Source organism: Octopus bimaculoides, chromosome 14 (assembly GCF_046866305.1).
Source record: "Octopus bimaculoides isolate indiv1 chromosome 14, ASM4686630v1, whole genome shotgun sequence".
In the NCBI taxonomy this organism is placed as follows: domain Eukaryota; kingdom Metazoa; phylum Mollusca; class Cephalopoda; order Octopoda; family Octopodidae; genus Octopus; species Octopus bimaculoides.
This window is the reverse complement of record NC_142941.1, coordinates 59,729,033-59,750,453: the sequence shown is the minus strand read 5'-3', so window position 1 is coordinate 59,750,453 and position 21,421 is coordinate 59,729,033. Positions and strand designations below refer to the sequence as shown.

The 21,421-nt window shown below is 34.1% G+C and overlaps 1 protein-coding gene across 2 annotated transcripts; it reads right to left on the bottom strand.

Moving 5' to 3' along the window:
• Positions 1 to 4,834: 4,834 nt before the first annotated feature.
• Positions 4,835 to 20,832, bottom strand: LOC106876386 (serine/arginine-rich splicing factor 10). 2 transcript variants are annotated; one of them, XM_089363083.1, is made up of 8 exons: positions 20,718 to 20,832; positions 10,083 to 10,187; positions 7,568 to 7,671; positions 6,887 to 7,019; positions 6,675 to 6,716; positions 6,146 to 6,181; positions 5,180 to 5,284; positions 4,835 to 5,051 (listed from the first exon to the last, which is right to left on the bottom strand). In XM_089363083.1, exons 1-8 carry the CDS (start codon positions 20,780 to 20,782, stop codon positions 4,961 to 4,963), a joined length of 681 nt encoding a protein of 226 aa, XP_089219209.1. In that variant the 5' UTR covers positions 20,783 to 20,832; the 3' UTR covers positions 4,835 to 4,960. The 2 variants fall into 2 exon arrangements, with proteins under 2 accessions (XP_089219209.1, XP_089219210.1); XM_089363084.1 differs by lacking the exon at positions 6,146 to 6,181.
• Positions 20,833 to 21,421: the final 589 nt, after the last annotated feature.

Sequence of the window (21,421 nt, the reverse complement as noted above, 5' to 3'; positions counted from 1 at the left end):
AAAAAAAAAATGTTGGCGGTGCTGTCTTTTCCTACTTCCTAGTCCCATCACATGTTCAAATATCACCACCATGGCAACGATTAATCCTCACCTCTCTTTCCTCTTCCTTTAGAAATCTATAAAACAAAAAGATCCGTCGAATATAGCTTGACTGTATACAACACCCACTTCAAAGAAAAAAAATTTTTTAAACTATCAAGTATTTGCTTTTACACTTGAATTATTGAAGCCTGCTCTTTCAAAAGTTTTCATAGATTTAATTGTCAATAAATTTCACAAGTTATATAGGGAAGCTTGTATGTGAATCAGAGATATTAATTATAGCATGCCTTTTTAAAACAATAACAAAATTAACGCTTTCTCTCTTTTCACTGGCTTCTGTCGTTCGACTATAACCATCTGGGGCACTATCTTCTGAGATATAGTTGATTACATCAACACCTTCTTAGTGCTAATTTTTTTAGTGACCACAGAAGAATGAAAAACAAAATAGACATGAGCAGGATTTAATCTCCAAACAATGTAATACCTATATCTGTTCTATCAGTTCTGCAGTCCAGCCCATAATTTACATAATTAATCATCATTCACATAGTGTGTATTGGTCAATTCTTCATGACCATATAAATACCGGTTCTACATATACACAAACATATACATACACGAGCAGAATAAAAGTGGAGATTTGGTTTAAGATTTTTTTTTTTTTTTTTTTTTTTTTTGTTATAAACATCATAAATTAGTGTTTACACGTGTTTCACTAGCATCTACTAGTATACCATGTGGTAACCATTACAAAGATGATTGCATAATTATATTATAACACCAGATCATCAGAAAGGAAGCGTAATTTAATCCAGCATCAGTTGGTTAGCAGAGCCCAACTGAGAACTGCATGTATATTCAGAATATTCTATATATAGCCATTAAAAGGATTTTTTTTATTTTATTTCATCTGTCTATATATAATTAGATGGTTATCAATATAAAGAATAGTATACAGTCTTAACCAGATTACACACAGACAGCATGACACAAGTTCCAAATCATATCTTATGGATTGTCTTATCTATAGATGGTCACTTAAGATATTTAAAGTCAAAATTATTTTACATCAACTCTGGAGTTGATATATATATATATATATTATTCTCCGAACCTTTCTGGTTTAAGCCACAGTTTGGTTTTCCTTTAAGAAAAATATTCATCTCATCAGTGCTGTAAATAAATTCATATATTTTATTCATAGTTTAAGTTGAATATTTTTACCTTTTCTATCCTCATAGAAGATCCATGAAACTTTACAATTAATTTACTTTAATTTCTAGTTAACAACAATTATTACCTTATTTATTACTGTGTCGTTACAAGTTTTTAGATATTTTACTCTGAGAATTAAGTTCAATTTGTGCGTGGATGGCCCCCTTCCCCCCATTCATTATGTATCATAAACGAAGCTTAGCCTTCTGCTTGGTATAAACATGACCAAACTCTTTGTTCAATGCCAGGAATGATGTTGCCTAATTCATATAATAAATAAATAAATATGTATATATAAATAAATATATATTATCATTATTATTATCTTTCATCGAATCCTATCTATCTATCTTTATCTTTCTGTCCCTTCCCATTTTGAGTCACTGACGGAACAACCAGATAAATGTGTTCTGAAGATTTGCTCAGTTGTTTCAAGTCTTCTACTTCCATGAAGCAGAAGCAACGTTGGGGAGGAGGAGGTCTTCATTTAAAGAACTGGGTGAGGAACAATTAGATGAAAAAGAAGAAAAAAAAGAAAACTATCATGGAGTTCACAAGTTCTTGCCAACACTTCAAAATCAACACAAGAATTTTTTTTTTTGTTAAACACATATATATATATATACATACTACTTGTGAACAAATCCATTCTATTGAAATTCCTGACAATGGTTCCATCTCCTTCATCCAAGTCAGTTCTGAGAGGAATAAACAAATAACCTCATTGCTGTGACTGACTCTGAAGTTAGTCATGTGATACAAAGCCGATCACTCCCACCCCCACCTCCTCCCCATCACACAACCTTCATTCTTGGTGACTTTTTGTCACAACCAACCAGTCTTTAAAGTAGTCCACATTTGTTTATTGTCAAACATCTCATGTCTATAATCATTTTTCTCTCTCTCTCTCTCTTTCTATCCTCCTCTCATCAATAAAGATTGTGGTTGAACATTCTTGGAATTGTTTTGATTAATTCCACCTTATTTTCAGATATGAAACTGCGGGACACCATCCAACTTTTTGAAACAAAGTTAATCGGTTGTACCAAAAAAAAAAAAAATACTTATAATAATCATTGCCCTTGGCTGTTTTTAATATCTTTTGGTACATATATACACAAAGACACAGGCATAACTGTGTGTTGAGAAGCTTGCTTCTTGGCCACATGGTTCCTGGTTCAGTTTCGCTGCATTGCACCTTGGGCAAGTGTCTTCTACTATAGCCCCATGCAGACCAAAGCCTTGTGAGTAGATTTGGTAAACAGAAACTGGAAGTTCATCAATATATATATATATATATATATGTTGTGTGCATGCACACATACATATGTAAACACATAAAGGCAAAACAAGATGGAAGAAAATAGTACTCAAATACCAAAGATAGGCTTTAATAAAAAGTGTATTACTCTGTTTGACAAGTGGTACATGAATCTTGTGAGACTTTGATAAAAAGTGTCTGTGTGTGTGTGTATGTATGTATGTGTATATATATATATCTACACACACACAAGGGTTGGACAAAACAATGGAAACACTTGAAAATTTCAAACAAATTTATTTTAATATGGGATAGGATCACCTTTGGCAGTAATTACAGTTTGAATTCTATGAGGTGTGGACTCGTACAAAGTTATAATGCAGACAGACACAGCAGTTCAATATACCTGAGGTTCTTAAAGAAAATACTGAGGGTAACATGCACAAAGTGTCTAATGAAGATGACCCAGGCTGCAGTAAATAGGAAACTGGTTTGATGAGAAGATCCGAACAACTGAGATATCTTGGTCATGTGATGAGGTAAGGTGGCCTGGAGAATTTTGTGGTAAGCACCTAGTATATATTTGAAAAGAAGCAGAAGGATGATGTGGATATCAAGCTTGGCAAACTAATTGGAAAAGAGGCATTAAACATCAGGAGGTGGAATTAGGACAGAAAAAACAAGTTTTTGCTTTTCTGTGCTATATAGACTTCAGGTTTTATAATAGTTTAATTTGCAGTAAATGTAACAATGTTTCAATTTCTAAGTCATCACCAATTTTAACATCCATCTTCCATACTGGCAACGGTTGTTACATTGACAGCATCCAATAAATCAGAGAACTGCACTGCACTAATGTCTGCTTTAGCATAGTTTCTGCAATTAGACACCCTTCCTAATGCAACCAGTTTTCAAATATATGCAGGGTGCTATTTTTCATGACCCCTATAACTGAAAGAGAATAGAAGCATAGAGTAACAGAATAGACATGACTGTAGGAGGAAATAGAAAGAATTGCTGAAGGATACTCAAAAGAGGTATATGGAAAGGTAGAGATTAAGGTAAGAGTACGTGTTGGGTGACACATGAAGCTAGTGTATTGAATATGGCAGGTCCAATGCAGCCTTTTATATGTGGGTCAGAGAAGGACAAGGAAGTCAGTGAAGTAGTCTACCCAGGTAGTAGAGGGACAGGTATGAGTCTATGACTGGAGAAGCAACAAGTCAGGGATAGTGATGCAAAAAAATAAGACTAACCTAGCAAGGAACAAAATATAAACAGAAGGCCAAAAGTCAGTCTTAACTGCATATTGCAATGTAGGCATAATCTGATGGCTCCCACCGTTGCACTAACAACAGTTTTATATTTCACAACTTAAACCTCACAATATGACAGCTTCTAAAGACACTGCCATTCTGTAAGTGATTGTAGGTGAGGAACAGATATACATCCACACTTTCTATAACACCACCCTCATGTCAAGGTAAGTTCTTCGAGAAGCAGACAGGTCTTCTGTAAAACCAATCTAGACAGTGTTTCGTCATCTTACCTATGGGAAGCAGCATCTTCAGACCAGCTTTCCTTCTCGTCCCCACTTTAACATTCAGCAGTGAAAGCAATTTCCAGAAATTAGACTGGACTCTATTTGACATGAAACTTCATTTGATCCTTCATTTAATACTGTAGGGTAATCAATGTCGTGGCACTCCATCGGTTACAATGACGAGGGTTCCTGCTCATGTAATTAACATGCAAGTGGCTGAGCACTCCTCAGACGCATGTACCTTTAACGTATTCTCAGGGAGATTCAGCATGATGAGGCTGGCCCTTTGAAATACAGGTACAACAGAAAGAGAAAGTTGTGGTGAAAGAGTACAGAATGGAGTAAGAATTTTAAAACTGCTTTTTGTGATGATTTTTCAAAAGTGGCTGGACTAGCCAGCCTTTCCAAGAAAGCAAAACCATTAGATTTTTTTAACTCTTTGTTGGCAGAAAAGAATCATTAATCAACATAAACAAAGAGGAAACCCGAGTGTTTTTACTATCAACATTATTATCATCATCATCGTTGTTAACTGGTTAGTGGAAACAGTCTAAATTCACTTTAGAATTTATCATAGTCCTAGGTACCCCATTAATTGTACCTATTTTAGGATGGTAAGGAGATTGCTAATTCAGGTGAAGGAGGCTCATGGGATTGAATTCATATATTGACGTTAGACCAACCATTCATTACATGAATTTTTTTTTTTTTAATGGCTGTAGTCAAGCAAACTAAAAGCAAAATTTAAAGTTGTAAAAGAGTCTCACAAGTTTTAATTTTAATAAAAGTTTTATTTCAATGAAACATGGAGGGGGATTGTGTAATTTACAGCATGAGACAGACAGTCTAAAAGAAATTAAAAATACATGAACCTATGAAAAAATATATATAATACACTAGTCTTGAGGGCTATCTGCCTTCTGGTCATCCTGTCCAGAGCCATCTTTACCCCCTGACTGGGATGAAGACCTGCTGTAAGACCGAGACCTGGAAAGAAAAAAAACAAAAAGATTCAGTAGTTAAATCTTAAATGCACAAAGAAAGGAAACTTTCAATGAACTGTCATGACATACAATGAAAAAATTTGTGATCAGTTTATGTCAGTATGTTCGTACCTGAGTGTGTGATCCTTCTGGTCACCAGATACAGACCTACGTGGAGATGGGCTGCTTCTTCTACGATCATAAGACCTTGATCTGCTGCGAGAACGACTGTAAGACCTACAATAAAGGAAACAACGAGAGCAATCAGAAAGCTTTGTTTTAAATGGTAAACTTTTACTACTGTTAGATTTACCAACCCACCAATTGCTAGGGTATCCAAGGACATGCACATTTTTTTTATTCATATTTAAATCAAACCATCAACATAAATCTTACTGTATTGTACACTGAGCAACATTTTTACAAAGATTTTAGGTTGTCAATTGTTTTCCATATTTTAACCAATCCCACCTTCACCATTAGAGTTGAATGCTTTAAATTAAATAAACTTCAAATTTAATAAAGTGACCAAAGTTGATTTTCAAATACAGCAAATAAATTCAAAATAATATAGACCCAATTAATCGTTCTCATAAATCAAAACCAATTTACTATTTACTGCCATTCCAATTCAAGTGTACCTTGTAATTACAAAAAATTTAAAAGGAAAAAAAGGAGGAACAAATCAAATTCAACTGAACGGTTTTACTGTTATTCTAATATTGGTTAACTATATTTAAACAAAATTTTAAATAACTCCATATTTCAGATCCTACTTGATAATTTTGAGGCTGAAAATTTGACAGATTTTTTCTTTTACATATTTAAACCATTATTTTAATACATTACATAATAAAATTATTTAACAGTAGCTTAATTCAAAGTGGGACAGTATTTTTTTGGTTAAAAATAGAGTAATGAAAGTGTTAAAATTACATGTTTGTCATATACTTGCTGGTTTCTTCTCTAGAGATAACCAAATGATCTAAGAGAATAGGTTGACTATAACCCCAAAAGTGGTGGGAGCTAATTACAGTAATGTACTTATTGCAGTAGTCTAAGTTAGTAAAAGGACCAAAAGAAAAAATTATAACCTACCTATGTCTGCGTGGAGATCTGCTTCGACTGCGTCGACTACAAACACAGAAAATATTTTAAGCAGAATAATTCAGTAAATTTAAAAGTGAGAAGCATTATCACCAACTACATTAAGATAATTCACCAGCCAATACATAAAAATATATCTATTCATTCAGATCTTCCCTGAATGGGTACTGTTATTTTGCAGTACCCATTTCTCATACACTGAAGTTGCTTCTACTCTGGCTGTCAGTTTTTTAATAAGCAAGTAACTTTACACCATTATCATCACCAATCCCACGTTGAAAAAGAAACTGATTACCATCTTTTTACTATTTTACATTTTCCATGCTAGGATAGTTTATTCATATGACGAAGATTATGAATCCTAAGTAGGAGCAGATTATTATAATCATCATCATTTATGAAACGGCTTGCACAGAAATCATATAATGACATGAGTAATATCTAAACTGTTGACAATGCGATCAGTAAACAATTCGTTAACTTCAGTCATTTTGCTTAAGTAAATTCTTACAATACATACCTTTTCCTAGTGCTGCCACCATTAGGGCTCCTTGAACGAGATCTGTAAGAAGAAATTAGGGGTAGAGTAGAGAATGGCCCACACACACACATTAATTCCAATTAAAAGTTTCAAACCCTTCCTCAACCTTAGTAACAGCACAGCACTCCTGGCAAAAATATACCCTCTCCCTCCCGTAGCTGGCATTTTTTTATCATTTTAAGTTCACTTACCTTGGACTCCTACTTCTTGATCTGTAACCTCGTCTGCTGCCTCGTCTGTCATAATAATCATCATAGTAACGACTACGATATGGTGATAACGAACTGCGTCTCATTTTTTCTTTGTTTCTCATTTGTGATGGTGCTAAAGTTAAAAAAAACAAATTTACACCCAGTTTCAATTATACAACTGCAACAACTCTTTACATACTAGCAATCCCACAGTAACCACCATTCATAGCAGTGATGCAAGAACATCTGTTATAAGCATTGCCAATACACCAGCACTTGTATCATTTGAGAAAAGAATTGGAGTTTATATAGCTTTATGTACCTTGTCCAAGGCAACAAGTCATACAAATGGAGTCTTTTTGGTTGACTGATTTGTTAGAAATAGCAACCAAACCACATCCAACAGTTTAACAAAATGGCATGGAAAGCCACATTCACAATGTAGTCCTGCATACACTGTCTGAAAAAAGAGCTGATCACAACCTTGACCAGAGGTCCATTGGATCAGGACTGACCTGGGCTGAAAATACAGGTAAATATAAAATCACATATCAGCTTACAGCTTAGAAAACAATGAAACAAGTTGACCATAGGTCCACTGGATCAGGACTGACCTGGGCTAAAAATAATAAGTAAATATAACATTGCATATGAGAAAACAATGAAACAAGTCATACTTACTTTTTCTGTCTCCTCTAGCAAATTCTATCTGTAGGTTCTTCCCATAAAAGTTACTGGCATCGAGGTGGTACAATGCATCATCAGCATCTCTAGGGTCTTCAAATGTATCTTTTGTTAAGGATAAACTTGCTTGGCAAGTTTAAAATTCCATAGGGATTTAGAATGTGAATCATCAACCACATTTGTGACATACCAGTGAATTGCTTTCCTGTTAAAATATCAAGTCTCCTACATACATACTAAGAGTAAAACTCAGCAGCCGTTCACTCCCTCCCATTACTTTAGCAAGACCACATCATCACCAATGCCCAATTAAAAACCAGTACTTGTTTAAAGGATACAAGTTGATTAACTTGAAATTCTCATTTATTCAAATTTTAACATTTTCTATAGGTGGAAGGGTCAAAGCCCCAAACTCGAAATTAAAGGAACACTACAGATGGAAATCCAAAGCCTGAAGGGGGGTAACTATTTTTAATAGAGGCGAGCAAAAAGCACATTTCGTTCAGCAAAACTGAATTTATTACAAGAGAGACCTGCTGGTTTCAGTAAACATTGAAGAAAAACCAAATTACACTTCAAATTTTCTGCAAGTGAAAAGTCATTATTTTAACAGTCACACTAGTAAACAATAGTCTACCAGTATCAAACAATACATTGTTTAAAAAAAAAGGAAACAATCTTGTGAAACATTTGTTTTAAACTGTAAAAATATTCTACACGTACCCAAAATGAAATCTGAATCTATTTAAATCAAGTTGTCAAGCTAATTAATTAATGTCACAAATAAAAATTATAAAGGGGTGAATTGATATTAAGGGGAGAAAATTTGCTGCATTAAAGCCCAAGTAGGTGCTGTACTTTGTCAAAGAGAGACACTACAAAATATCCTCCCAAAACAATTACAAACTTTAGCTCAATTGGATAATTTCTTAATCTTAATCCTCCATCTTCCCTGAAGTTTAATTTAAGGGAAGTTGCTACAATCTCTTACACATTTACTAAGAAAGGATTTTTACCAGTTTTTACATTAGCCCAGATTTTAAACACAATCACTACATAATATACCATTTTTGTCTTATTATTTATTACCAGTAGCAACTCCCCTTAACAGGGGCAATTTAAGTGATTTTTTTTTGTAAGATGGGATAGAAAGCAAAACCCCCACCTGAACAGAAAAACTTGTCAGATGATCCAGCCACAGCTGTAAATAATGAAGTAATTGCATGTCTGGATATTATATCTTCAAACTCTTGACTTGCTTGAAACTTGCTATTTTCTGAATCTTGTCTTGTATTGGGACAGTAAACCAACAGCACTAGACTTCCCGACATCTTCGATGCCTCTGGCATGAACCTCCAACCATTACAACTTTGTAGTTTTTCGGTATCTGTAGTACTTGCATACCATGCATCGCTAGCTCTTTGCTCAAAGCTTGAGGGGAACATTTGCCCATTTTGTTTGTCTGTCCATTGCTCTTGCTAAGGTTAACCTTGACCACTTAGGAGGCGAGCCTTGTTAGTATTTATCTTTACTTGAGCTCTAATAAAAAGAAACGAAAGACTGGCATAAAAATTTGATCATACCAAAACATTTTTATTACAAACATTACAAAAGGTAAAAGGATTGATTCTAAATACAGAGGGATGGGAAATACAATTATAATTTAATAAGTTCAAGGACTTAATATTCCAGTTAATAGAATTTGTTTATAAAGGAATTTTTAGATAGAATTGGGGAAGCTAATGATGCAAGTAGTGAGTACTTGTACAGATTAAATACTTTATTTCTTTTACTAGATTAAATCAGGAGCTTTGGTGTTGCATATCAAATATCAAGATTGAAAATTCAGAAAATACATTTAACAAGCTTTTTAGAATATTATTCAAGAGCTAAAACCTTTCCCAAATTTCAAGAGTTGTATTTCAGTTTGGAAGTGAAACCATTAAACCAGACATGCATTAATTTGACAATACAATTTAGAAATCCAGTTTATTAGCACTATATTTTTCTTTCTTTAAGTCTCAGACATTTTTTAATACATTAAGATGTACACACAAATTAGGGGGGGGGAGTGCTGGTGGGGTGATAGCAAGAAAAATCATTTCATAATAATCGGTTCTGCAAGTTTTCCAAGAAGAAAATCAGGAAATAGTCAAAAAAGACTACATCCCCAACAACTCATATTGTACAGTGCATTCAATGAAGTTTAGCATTGTAGTTTAATATACTCCAACTGAAGTGTCTAATAAGACTCATCTGGACAGTGTGAAACAAAAACCCTCAGCAGCCTAAAGAGGTTTGAGAAATAAAAATTTGACAACACAGAATTTTCCAAGGCCATTTAAGTGATAGAGAAAAATAAAAAAATATTTGACCCATCCATCATAAATTCAATGGAAAGATTAAATATTTCTCAAAAGAAAACTACAAAGAAAGAAAAAAATAGCATCAAATAGCTGTGATGTTTAAACTGGATCAAAAATATTGCTGTCAGTGCTACTGAAAAGGATATTGAATGTAGGCAAAACCTCTTGATCTTCTTGTGTAATAATCCACTGGAACATACACATCAGTTACAGGTCCATATTTGCCAAATAAACTTCGCAAGTCTTCGGGTCTATTAATATAGAAAAAGTACTGTGTTTTGCAAATACCCCTTTTAGAAATTATACATATATAGATATATATATATATATTTGGATATACATATATAGATATATATGTTACTACATCGAGTAGGCAACAAGGATATCATACAGGGCCCGACTCTAACCTCATGTATAAGTTGAGGTTTAAGGCTGTCATTACACATTTGGACAGATATACATATATATTATATATATATATATACATACATATATATATATATATATAGCCTGATCAAACCTACCTATTCTACAACAGCACACTATTCAAGTAATATCATAGATCTACCAGTGTAACACATACTTGAGATTGTGTAAGAGTTAACACTCAAGTGTTGTATGGCACTGGTTACAAGGAAATACAAGTACTATTTTAAGTTATCAAAAACTTTTTAAGCAAATAGTAAAAACTATGCAGTTAAGATCTACATCCACGATAGCTATTTTTCGTGAAAAAGAGCTAACTCCCATTTCCTTAAGAGAAAAATCTAAGAAATTTAAATTACTAACTACTCAGTTTAAACAGAAGGTAGCATATTTAGCTACCTCAACTGAAAGGACTATTAAAATCCTTTTTTTTAAAAAAAAAGAGGAAACAAGAACACAAACTGTTTTAGTTTAACAATCAGTTACGCAGCTGTGTTACATTCAAGCAATGGGGATAGGGTATGGGGGCTACTTGGACCTTTCAGAATACAAATATGAGCTACAGATTACATTACAATTTTACAATATTCAAAGCAGAGTTATGTGGAATACTAGTTTAGATTCTGCTCAAAAATTACTGTGGGAGAAAAAGGTTTTCTATTTACTGTTAGTTTATTAACCCTAAAACTTTTTCTATCAAGAAAGAGTTTTGATTTTTTTTTTAAATTGAAAGTATTCTACAAAAAAAGATCATTCACTGGATACAAAGCCATATAGGCATCAAGGGAAACAGGGAAGCATATGACTTAGCAAAAGAATAAACACAAATATAGATAATCAAAATGTGTAACAAATCCAACAGAAGCATAAGTCAAAAGTGGAAGCACCAAGAGGAAATATCAAACTTTATTCCTCCATTATCTCAGCCAGAGCTAATCAACATAAAATGTATCAGCTACTGAGGAAGATTAACAAAAGCTGTTAGCCTCAAACAAGCCATATTCCTTTAACTCTTTCGCATTTAAACAGGCCACCCCACCCCAAATTTTCTTGTTAAAATGCACGATTCAAACCAGAGTGAATAAAAAGGCATACATTTGTCAGAGTAATATGAACACTAAAAGGTTAAACTATTTTCTCGTGAACAGGTCAGAGAATCACCTTTAGGTCTTTGTACAGACAATTCAGAAACCTTATCACATTATTTGTTCCAATGCAAAAATTATGATTAGAGAGAATATATTTTCAAGGATTTTCCAATCAATGGAGGTTATTAAAGAGTCTGAACAAAAAACAAAAAAAAAATTCACTTCTTTATCCAGATTTTTCCCCACATCATTTTAAAGTTCACTATTCCATGCTCACATGAGTTCAATGGAATTCGTAGAGGTAGATTTTCAGTGGCCAGATGCCCTTCTACCACCAACACCTTACCTGTTTCCAGGCAAACTAATATTTCCCTCTGGCCAGACATGCTCTTTTAAAAGAGAATTGGAAACAAACAAACACTGCTTATATAATAATGACACATTTACTAACACTGCATGATGTCAAGACAAGGAGAATATACCCACACACATGAGCTGAGTTGCTTTCGTATTCCCTCTACAGATACAATTTTAGTTATCCAGGGATATGATAAAATACACCTGCCCAAAGTGCCAGGCAGTGGGTTTAAATACTAAACCAGTAAGTGAACTTAACCACACAACTATGCCTGTATCTACAAAAAGCAGACATAAAATGATTAGGATGCCATCTAATTGTTGCATATATGCAATGAACCAAGAAAGCCTGTATAGATTACATTGTTCATTGTATCTCCTTACAGTAAACTGATCGTCTTTTTAGGAGATTGAATTCTAAGTGTAAATGATTGACTATACTTCAGACGTCTACATTAATGTAATCATCAAACAGACTCAATGGGACACAATATGTAGCAAGGATGGCCCTTTGAATTACAAGTACAGTCCATCTAACGGGATTCCACAGCTTCCGGTTCCCTAATTTCATTCACAAGCCATGGCTAAAAAATGCTAACCCAATATCTGCACAGTAAGGTCAAATTAGGAATTGCAGGAGTATGAAACGTACTACTACACTTCATATACTTTAAGTTGTACTTCCTGTCCCTCACAGACATTTTTGCTATGCATGCACACTACCCTATCTCACATATACTCTCTTTTTCTCTATATTTTGAAGAATCAATAAACAAAGCATCTGTCTTATACAGGGCTCGATTTTTCTTTTCTTGCTGCCTGTCTCTTTCTGGAAAAGATTCACTGCAATCAAACCTAGACAGATAGGTACCACCAGGTCTACTAATGCAGAAGACATGCTTTCATGACAACTACATCAGTTATTGAGAGCCCCTGACAAGGCACATATACACGTGTGTGTGAGCATGTATATGTATACAAATACATGGATATGCTTGTGTGTGAGTGTGTACATAGATAAGCTGAAATTTTAAGTCAATTATTGTTTTTGTATTTTACCAATTTTCAAACATTCAGTCTAAGAAAAACAATGTATTTATATATACAACAGAACCCTTGAAACAAAACATTTTGAAGTCAGTAGGGGAGGTAAGAGTAGCTGTCTGTAGTGAATAATAATAGATACATTTGGCAACAATTTGGAGAGAAAATGAAATCAGTTGGGCTCAGTGGTGAATGAATAAGGGGCCTAGTTTGGTAGAACGTATCACTGTTGCCTTGATTTCATAGACACAGAGCCACAATCATTGGCTATTCAAACTTATTTCAACAGTACCAATTTGAGAAGAAAAAAGAGGAAGAGACATCAGAAGTCTGCAGAAAAAAACATGAAAGATTATTTTAACTATAAACATATATCTTGCATGTGTGTGTGTATACATACAGAGAGAAGCTGTGTTCTGTATGTTGAAAGTGACAAAAAAGGGCATCAGCAGCATTTTAAGTTTAATTTTCTATGCTGGCATGAGCTGGGAGGTTTTTCTGAAACACTTTACAACAGAATATCCTTCCTAACAACAGCACTTCTTGCAGAGTGATACAATGTACCTTCATTAAAACGTGTGCCCACACAGGTATATGCATAATTATTGAAGCAGGCACGTAAGAAGTTTATTTCTCAACTGTACGGTTTCCAGTTTACTTTCCACTGCACAGCACTTTAGGCAGGTGTCTTCTGCTGAAGGCCCAAGCCAAACAACGCCTCACAAATGCATTTGGTAGACAGAAAGTGTAGGACTTTCTTGTTGGTAGCATGGAGGCATTTGAGGCAATTTTTCCACAAATGGATGTCCTTTCCATTGTTAACTCACTTATTTCCAAGTAAGCAATTACTTCCTTTGTTCTTTTGAACAAGGATTCATTTCAAATAGACATCTCTTTGCAGTAGATGTAAACAAAGACATATATACAGTGACATTCATCACGCAGTGTGCAGACAACCAGGCATATTTACATGACATGTAAACAATGGCACTGTTTATATAGTGATGTCATATATGCAGTTTTGCAAACTATGGCAAGACAATCATTCATAGGTGCATGTGTACTAGCAACAAGAGCAACTGATCATAAAAAAATTTGCATTAATAACCCTTTGCCCCAAACAAAGACGAAAAATTGGTGTTAAAACAATGAAGGGACTTCCATGGTAAATTGGAGATTATAATAGAAGACACCTGTCTTCAGTGCTACAGAGTAGGAACCCTAAATCACACACACAGCCTGCTTGTCAAATTTCAATCACAAGCTTTAGTCAATCCAAAGCTATGCAAGAAAACATTTGCCCAAATTGGTACACTGGCTTAGAATTTGGAACCACATGATTATGAAGGTTACTTTTGACCACACCACCTGGCCTTCAAAGATACACATTTCAAACCAGTAGTCCAATACTATATCTTGCTACAATATTCTGCTATGCCTATCTTAGTGTTCTGTTGTTAGTATACTTAAGTCTATTCTCAGTTCTAGAAGTTTGCTATTCTTCATTCTTCACATCTGGGCCAACCAAGCCTGCTGTGTTGAAGGAATAGTCTGAAGGAATCTTTTCACATCATTTCCTGCCACACATATTCTTTAGCACAGATGCTAAGTAAGCATCTTTTTCCCCCCACTGATGCTGTAAACATCTTTGTTTTTGCTAACATATAAAGTACGGGTTCATAAACAGAAGCAATCTTCATGGCATGAAAGATAAGCAATACTATTTTACAAAGTTAGCCAATGATTTGTGACTAATATAATTTAGCTTTCTGTTAATTAATGGTAAATGTGGAGCCCAGATAAATGAACTGCTAGAATGATACCTGGAGAGTAATATTATATTTGAATTACAGAATCTACCAGCTGTTAATCTTTTCTCAATCACCTTGGATACTTGACATCTGAAGTAGGAAGGTTATTAATTTTATGTAGCACACAGCAGTACCTATCATCTATGTGGACTGCTCTAAATTTGGTTGTTACAATCCCAGATGGTTATACCGAACAAATTTCAATAATGAATTAGATTAGTAATAATAAATATACATCACTGCAAGTGATGTATGTCAATAATTATTAACATAAAACTGTCAATGTCCTGCAACCAGTTGGGTCTCTACAACCTGAGTGCAACCAAAACTACATAAACTATCATGACTAAAAACTAGTGGAGTAGAGAAAATGCTTCTTAGTAATTCTCTGATTTGCTACATAAAAAAACATGATGTTAATGTCAATATGCTTCTGACAGGATCAAGTTCCTGATATATCTAAGCAGCAAGCTGCTGCATTCTGGTCAAAGCAATTCTTAACCATTAATTGCAAAGTAAATGCTGAAGTAAAATTTATATCAAATCTCAAAAACCTGGGATGCTTGTTCCATGCATTTGCACAGAGTTACACAAGGACTTTCTGTGCACACTTAGTTCATGGGGGATATATTTCGTAATGGCTACCAATTTGAAATTCTTCATTTCTACAGGTTTATTAGGGAGACTGTCAAATCTCATGCCTTGCAAACTGTTTTAGAAAATATTTTTCATATCGATATACACATTTTTATGTATAAATATGGGGTGGAGGCACAAGCAGACCCTTTTGTACCCTTATGGAAAAGTTATATATTACTGTGTAAAATTCATGTCTACCAAACAGACAGTTTGAATTAACATCTATCTAATATTAATTTGCACAGCACCACGATACCATGATCTGGTTGAGAAAAAGATTTTTTTTCAGTCCTTGTTTAAGTTTAGGTTCTAAGAATTTTTCAACAGTTTATTTGGCTTATTTTGAATGTCTTGAAGACAGATTTAGCAGTTTCTCTCTTCAATACATTACTTGATTACTTGCCAACTTTCAACAGCTGAGTTTTTTGGACAAGGCAGTTATACAGTGTCAAGAGCTTAGTTTTGCAATCAACTCAGTTTAAAAGTAATTTCAAATTTGCAGTGAGTGTGCAGCATGTTAAAAGCATTAACATTTTAATGTTAATATCTGGGTTACATCAATGCCATTACAACACATCAGTACCTTTGTCTTGCAACATATCCAATGTTATATATCTGAAAATACCATCCACACAAAATTAAATACAAAGGATATATTTTTTTATGGTTCTACCATAGAAAAGACCAACACCGGTGGATCCACAATATTAAATAAGAATTTTACAGGACAATCTATACATAACATTTTGTTACCTCCACATTATAATTTAATTTAAATAAAGCAGCTCTTACTATCCTTAGCAGGTTGCTATAAAAGCAGTAAAATCTCTCTCGCACCACACTATTGAATAATAGTCCTAACAAAAAAAAGCCAAGATGCCTTTGATCAATTGGATCCAGAGCTAAATTGAGGAGAAACAATTTTTTTCTCCAACCAATTCATTAATAGCATCAATACTCTTGAATTATTAACATCCTATATTGTTTGCCCACCTCTACAAAATCTGTAGAAAATTCATAAACCATTATTTTTGTTGTTGCTGCTGTGTAACTAAAATACTAGGTCTTTGGATTTATTTGTACAACCTAGATTGGCTATTTCTCTGACCTCCAAGAAGCCTTCTGTGGCAAATTACGGAGGCACTGCAATCTGTCAACCGATGCCAACAGCACAAAGAGACATTAAAGCCATGTAGATAATGACTAAAACCTTAAAACATGAAGAATAAATCTTTTAAGAAATACGGCTAAATTTTTTTTTTAATTTTCAAATTTCCTAAAGTTTTAAAAATGAAAGCATCCGTTTTTTAACTGCCTGGATTTGTTTACGGTTAGCAGCTACTTCCAATGTGTGTATAGCATTTTAATGTTCACTTTTTCCATATACTTCAAGGCTGAATATCCTTCCTATCACCAACCCTTGTTCCAAGATACAAGTTGTTCTTCACACACCAAACTGCGGAGCTGTTGATTGTATTTTATGCACATGCACGCACACAGGCTTCCATGGCTATAGAAGATTTGTCCAAGGCACCACGCAAAAAGAATCAAATTCAAAACCCTGCGGTTGCCAAAAACTAAACCAGTCATGTCTGTATCAGCGTATGTATGTGTGCACACAGACCAACAAGGTAGATTCTCTCATAACAATCTACTCAGAGATTGTGGGCTGCTCCATTTTTCTAGAATTGAATATCAGATATATCAATAACCTTACTAGAAAAAGTTACCAGAATTCTAAAGCATGTACGGCAGTAAATGACCCTGTATTCCTCATGTTCATGACAACCAGATATACATACTATAGCAGTAGTAGTATGGCTATTTCCTCGCTGGTGTTAAGTCTTCACGAGACAAGTTAGGACAAGTCATAAGCAAAGAAACGGTGGAAGGAGGAAGAGAAATAAAGGCAAGCGAAGTAGGGCGGGTAAGAATAATGGGTAGAAGAGTGAGGGAGAGAAAACAAAATGGACAGAGGCTATTCTGATATTTACTATTTTTTAAAATTGCAGTTTGGATGGTTAAATTCAGAGCCATTAGAAGGAAAATGATTATATGAATGCAAACTTTAGGATTTGAAAATGACAAATGAATTTTATAAAAAAACAATGTTGATGAGTTTGTATTTAAAAAAAAAATATCTTGGTTGAATGAATGGTCCTAGAAAAGGAATTTTAACCTTCCCCAGTGATAACAGTAAACATTCACATTTAATACCAAGAATCCTTGGAAATGATGCCAATAATAAATTTATGAAAAAAACATCCACACGTCACCTCGTCTTATTTCTTCTTTTTTTTTTTTTTGCGCTGGTGTCCAAAAGATATCTTCCCAGAGTTATTTCGAAACGTTCAGTGTGCATCGAATAAATGCTTATTTTATTTTGGGGATCAATTACCTACATCACCTATATTCAAAAATTCAAAAAGTACACTACACTGACACCAGTTCTACTAAGGGCTTCATGGGAAGAGAAATCTAGTCTGCTCAGATTTCTTCTCTGTATATTAAACATTAATAGTGTATGTGCGCATTTACAATCACCACTACTAGGAAATAAGACTACATGATAGCTCGGCTTGATAGAGAAATTAGCTAAAATCACCCTCAAATCAGTCTTTCAGAAAAAAAACTCCCATTGGTATACCCTAATTGGATTGTATTGGAGGGTTACTTATATCTAAAACAGAATCCGAAGAAATTTTCGATAGCGGGTGTTTAACTCCGAGAAAAAGCGTGGTAGTTCACTCATACGTTTGAAGCTAATGATTCAATCCATCACAACTAAGTGCGTTCCTTCCGGCAACAAATTTTAAGTACTTGAAAACACCAGTTTAGTAATAAACTTAAAATACTTTTTGTTCTTCGCCATATCATCATAGTTTTAATGTTAACTTTTCCATGCTTGCATGGATCATTATATATTTTTCACACCAGCGTTACCTAAGTTTCATATACACGTTCACACGCATTCTTTTTTTTGCTTTTGCCCTCATGGCCAAGGCCATCCTAAAGCGTAACCTACATACATACAGACACCGCATATTTTCATACTCATTTAAAGGGGGGAATTTAAAAAGGGTAAAAAATGCCAGCTTTCCCACTTAAGACTTGCGATGGTGGGGTATGCAACATGGAACAGAAACGGAACGAGGGGGTGGAAAATAGTAGCAACGTGTAATAAAGTGTCGGAGTCGAATATTCAGACATGAGGCATTACTTATTGATTCAAAATAGTAATATTTAATTTTATATATATACATACACTGACACGCAAACACACACAATTGTCGTTAAATTTAGCGTTCCATATTAAACCAGGAAGTACAAGCATTTTTTTTCTGTTGTAATGTAATTTAAAATGAATTTGCCAAAAGAATTCAGGTTAAAAGAAAAAAACAATAGTTCCAGCAATTTATGAACAGCAGACACTGAAAATATTACGCCTGATAAATTTCTATAACCCCCACCCTCAATAAATGAGAAGCGCCTACCCCCACTACCATCTTGTAACATTTAGATCGCCTTCAGTGTTTGAATTTACGCAAATCGATTTTTTTTTTTTTTTGGGGGGTTTCCTAAATTATTTCGCCACTAAGCAACAATATTGCACTTTGATATGTGCGTTTATTTTATAAAAATCGTAATATTTATTTAACGCTGGTTTCATGAACTTAAAACGTTAGTCGATTATTCAAAACCATTTCCATATCAGACTCGCCCGAGGCCACCGCCGCTGCTTCTAAGAGAAAACTGCTACTTCAATAAAATATAACATCTTTTTTCTCTTTTAAGTGTTTTGAAAATTATGCGTAAAAAAAAAAAACACAGCTAAATAGCTAATGAATGCAACGTTAGTTCAATAAATCTTTCGAAATTCTTACTTTGAAAAAGCTGAGGTAGTTAATTATTCTCCATTACAAATATGATCAGAAAATGTATTAAAAATGACTCCATTAACCCTTTCAACAGAAAATCTGAGACCACGTTTGTAATGTAAAAGCCTCTCGTTTTTCTTTTCTTCTTTAAATATTCATATTCAAATTAAAACCTATCAATTTAGGAATTACCAGCTTATTGAAAAAACGGGCAATGTTGGTTATTTTTCCCCCAAATAATCTTTCCTAATTTTTATTTTTTATTTTTAATAAATAGAAAATGAAGTTACCGAAGAATTCGTTGAATTCATTTAAAAACCAAACCTACAAAGACAATCAGATCTGGCGAAGTAATTGTTAAAATGCATATGAGCAGAACGAATGTTTTGTTTGAAAAAAAAAAAAAAAAAACATTCTGAAAAACAAACAAGCATTCTCCGTTTCATGACTCCAACTTCATCATTAAACACCACCACAATAATCAACATGGTTGGGATGAATGATAGAGGTGGGGAAAAATTCCTAGATGCCCATAAAATAAATTTATATTGTTCTAACAATTTAATTATTCACACGTGTTAAACTTTAGTTGGTTAGCTTGCATTTTAACAGTGTAAATTGAAAACTGCGTCATCGAACCAACATAAAAAAAAACTTTATATATATATATATATATATATATATATATATATATATATAGGTACGGTGTGTGTTGAGTAAAACGTAAGAAACGTTTTGAACCATGAAGAATTTTGAACCATTTTTGTGATGCATTTCATGTTTCAAAACGTTGCTTATTATATATATATATATATATATATATATATATATATATACACACACACCTCCACATTTTATAAATATACACGCACACTTTAAATATATATACACGCAGTTTATGCGGGTGAAAACGAAAGCCTATAAGGATATATATTACACGCGCACATTTCATCCCTACACGCACACATTTTATATTATATACACACACACGCACACATACAAACATCGTGTCTACAAATTTTTCATTTGTAGTATGATTGTAGATGGAATTTGCCTTCTTTCTCTTTAATTATTTCCATAGCCAAACTATCGTCGTTCGGCTAAGTGTTTAAGTATTAAATTCTCCCCCTCCTCTTCATTGAAAAAAATCTCCACCGATGATAATATTAAACGGAAAAGATAAGCAATGTCGACATGATAAAGTGAAGCGCATAAATTAGAGCGGGAAGTCAACCCCCGTCTCTGACAGGAAAACATTTTATGTTTTGGAAGAAACAAAACCCCTAGAAGGAAGAAAACATGTACCAAAGACAGACAACAAAATAAGTGATAAATGAATAGATCACAACTTCTTCGTATTCTCGTTAGAAATAGAGAGATTCTGAAACAAAAATACCGGCGACAAGAGAAAAATATTAAGACATTCGTCACTGTGGCCTTCCTTCTTTCATTCACTCTCTTTCGGTGTCTTAATTCATTCTCCTGTAAGAACCGTATATGAACCTTCAAGTTTTAACCTCAGATATAAACGAACTCACCTCGTTCCTTCGGGAACATTTCGTACATAGAGGGAAGTGTTTGGAGGTCGAGAGTAGCGCGACATTTTCCCCGTAAAAGCCAAAGCCGTGATATGAACTAACAATGGCGCCCGTCAAGAAATCTGTATCCACGCATGCGCACTAAACCATCCGGCTTTATTGTCCTCATGGCGGGCAAGGAAGAATTATATTTTTTTACTTCATATTTTTATGCGCACGTTACTTTAGGTAAATGAATGAATTGATAAATTATAACTAGTTATAAACATAAACATCATTACGATTTGAGGAGGCTAGTAGTAATTTCTTAACAAGAACCAATTCCTTAGAAAGCAATATCTGAGGTGTCGAGGCTAGAATAAATTTTTAATATTTCGAATAGTGTTCAATTAGTGGAATGGCATAAACGCTGTGGAATTATAAATTCTACAGCGTTTAACTATTCATGTTGCTGCTGTTTACAACAGTGCATTACACCGCCTTGTGCTAATTTCGTTCAAAAAGGTAGTTAAATGCATTGGCTCCAGACGCTGGACAGAAAATTATACCACACTATGGTATCTGATTGCAGTGTTGTACTTGACTGTTCAGAGATATGTTAACCACATACGCTATACAGAATACTATTCTACACAGTGGAAGATTCTAGCAGCTAGGTGGATTGAACTGTTCAGAGTTTACTATCTTTTCCATAGACAGTACAG

What these genes read in the sequence shown, in the direction of transcription:
- LOC106876386 (XM_089363083.1), bottom strand. Translation starts at nt 20,782, where the DNA reads ATGTCGCGCTACTCTCGACCTCCAAACACTTCCCTCTATGTACGAAAT. An exon ending in GGTGGCAGCACTAGGAAAAG is followed by an intron (nt 6,182 to 6,674) that starts GTATGTATTGTA and finishes CTGTGTTTGTAG; the next exon opens with TCGACGCAGTCGAAGCAGAT. An exon ending in AGATCTCCACGCAGACATAG is followed by an intron (nt 5,285 to 6,145) that starts GTAGGTTATAAT and finishes CCTTTATTGTAG; the next exon opens with GTCTTACAGTCGTTCTCGCA.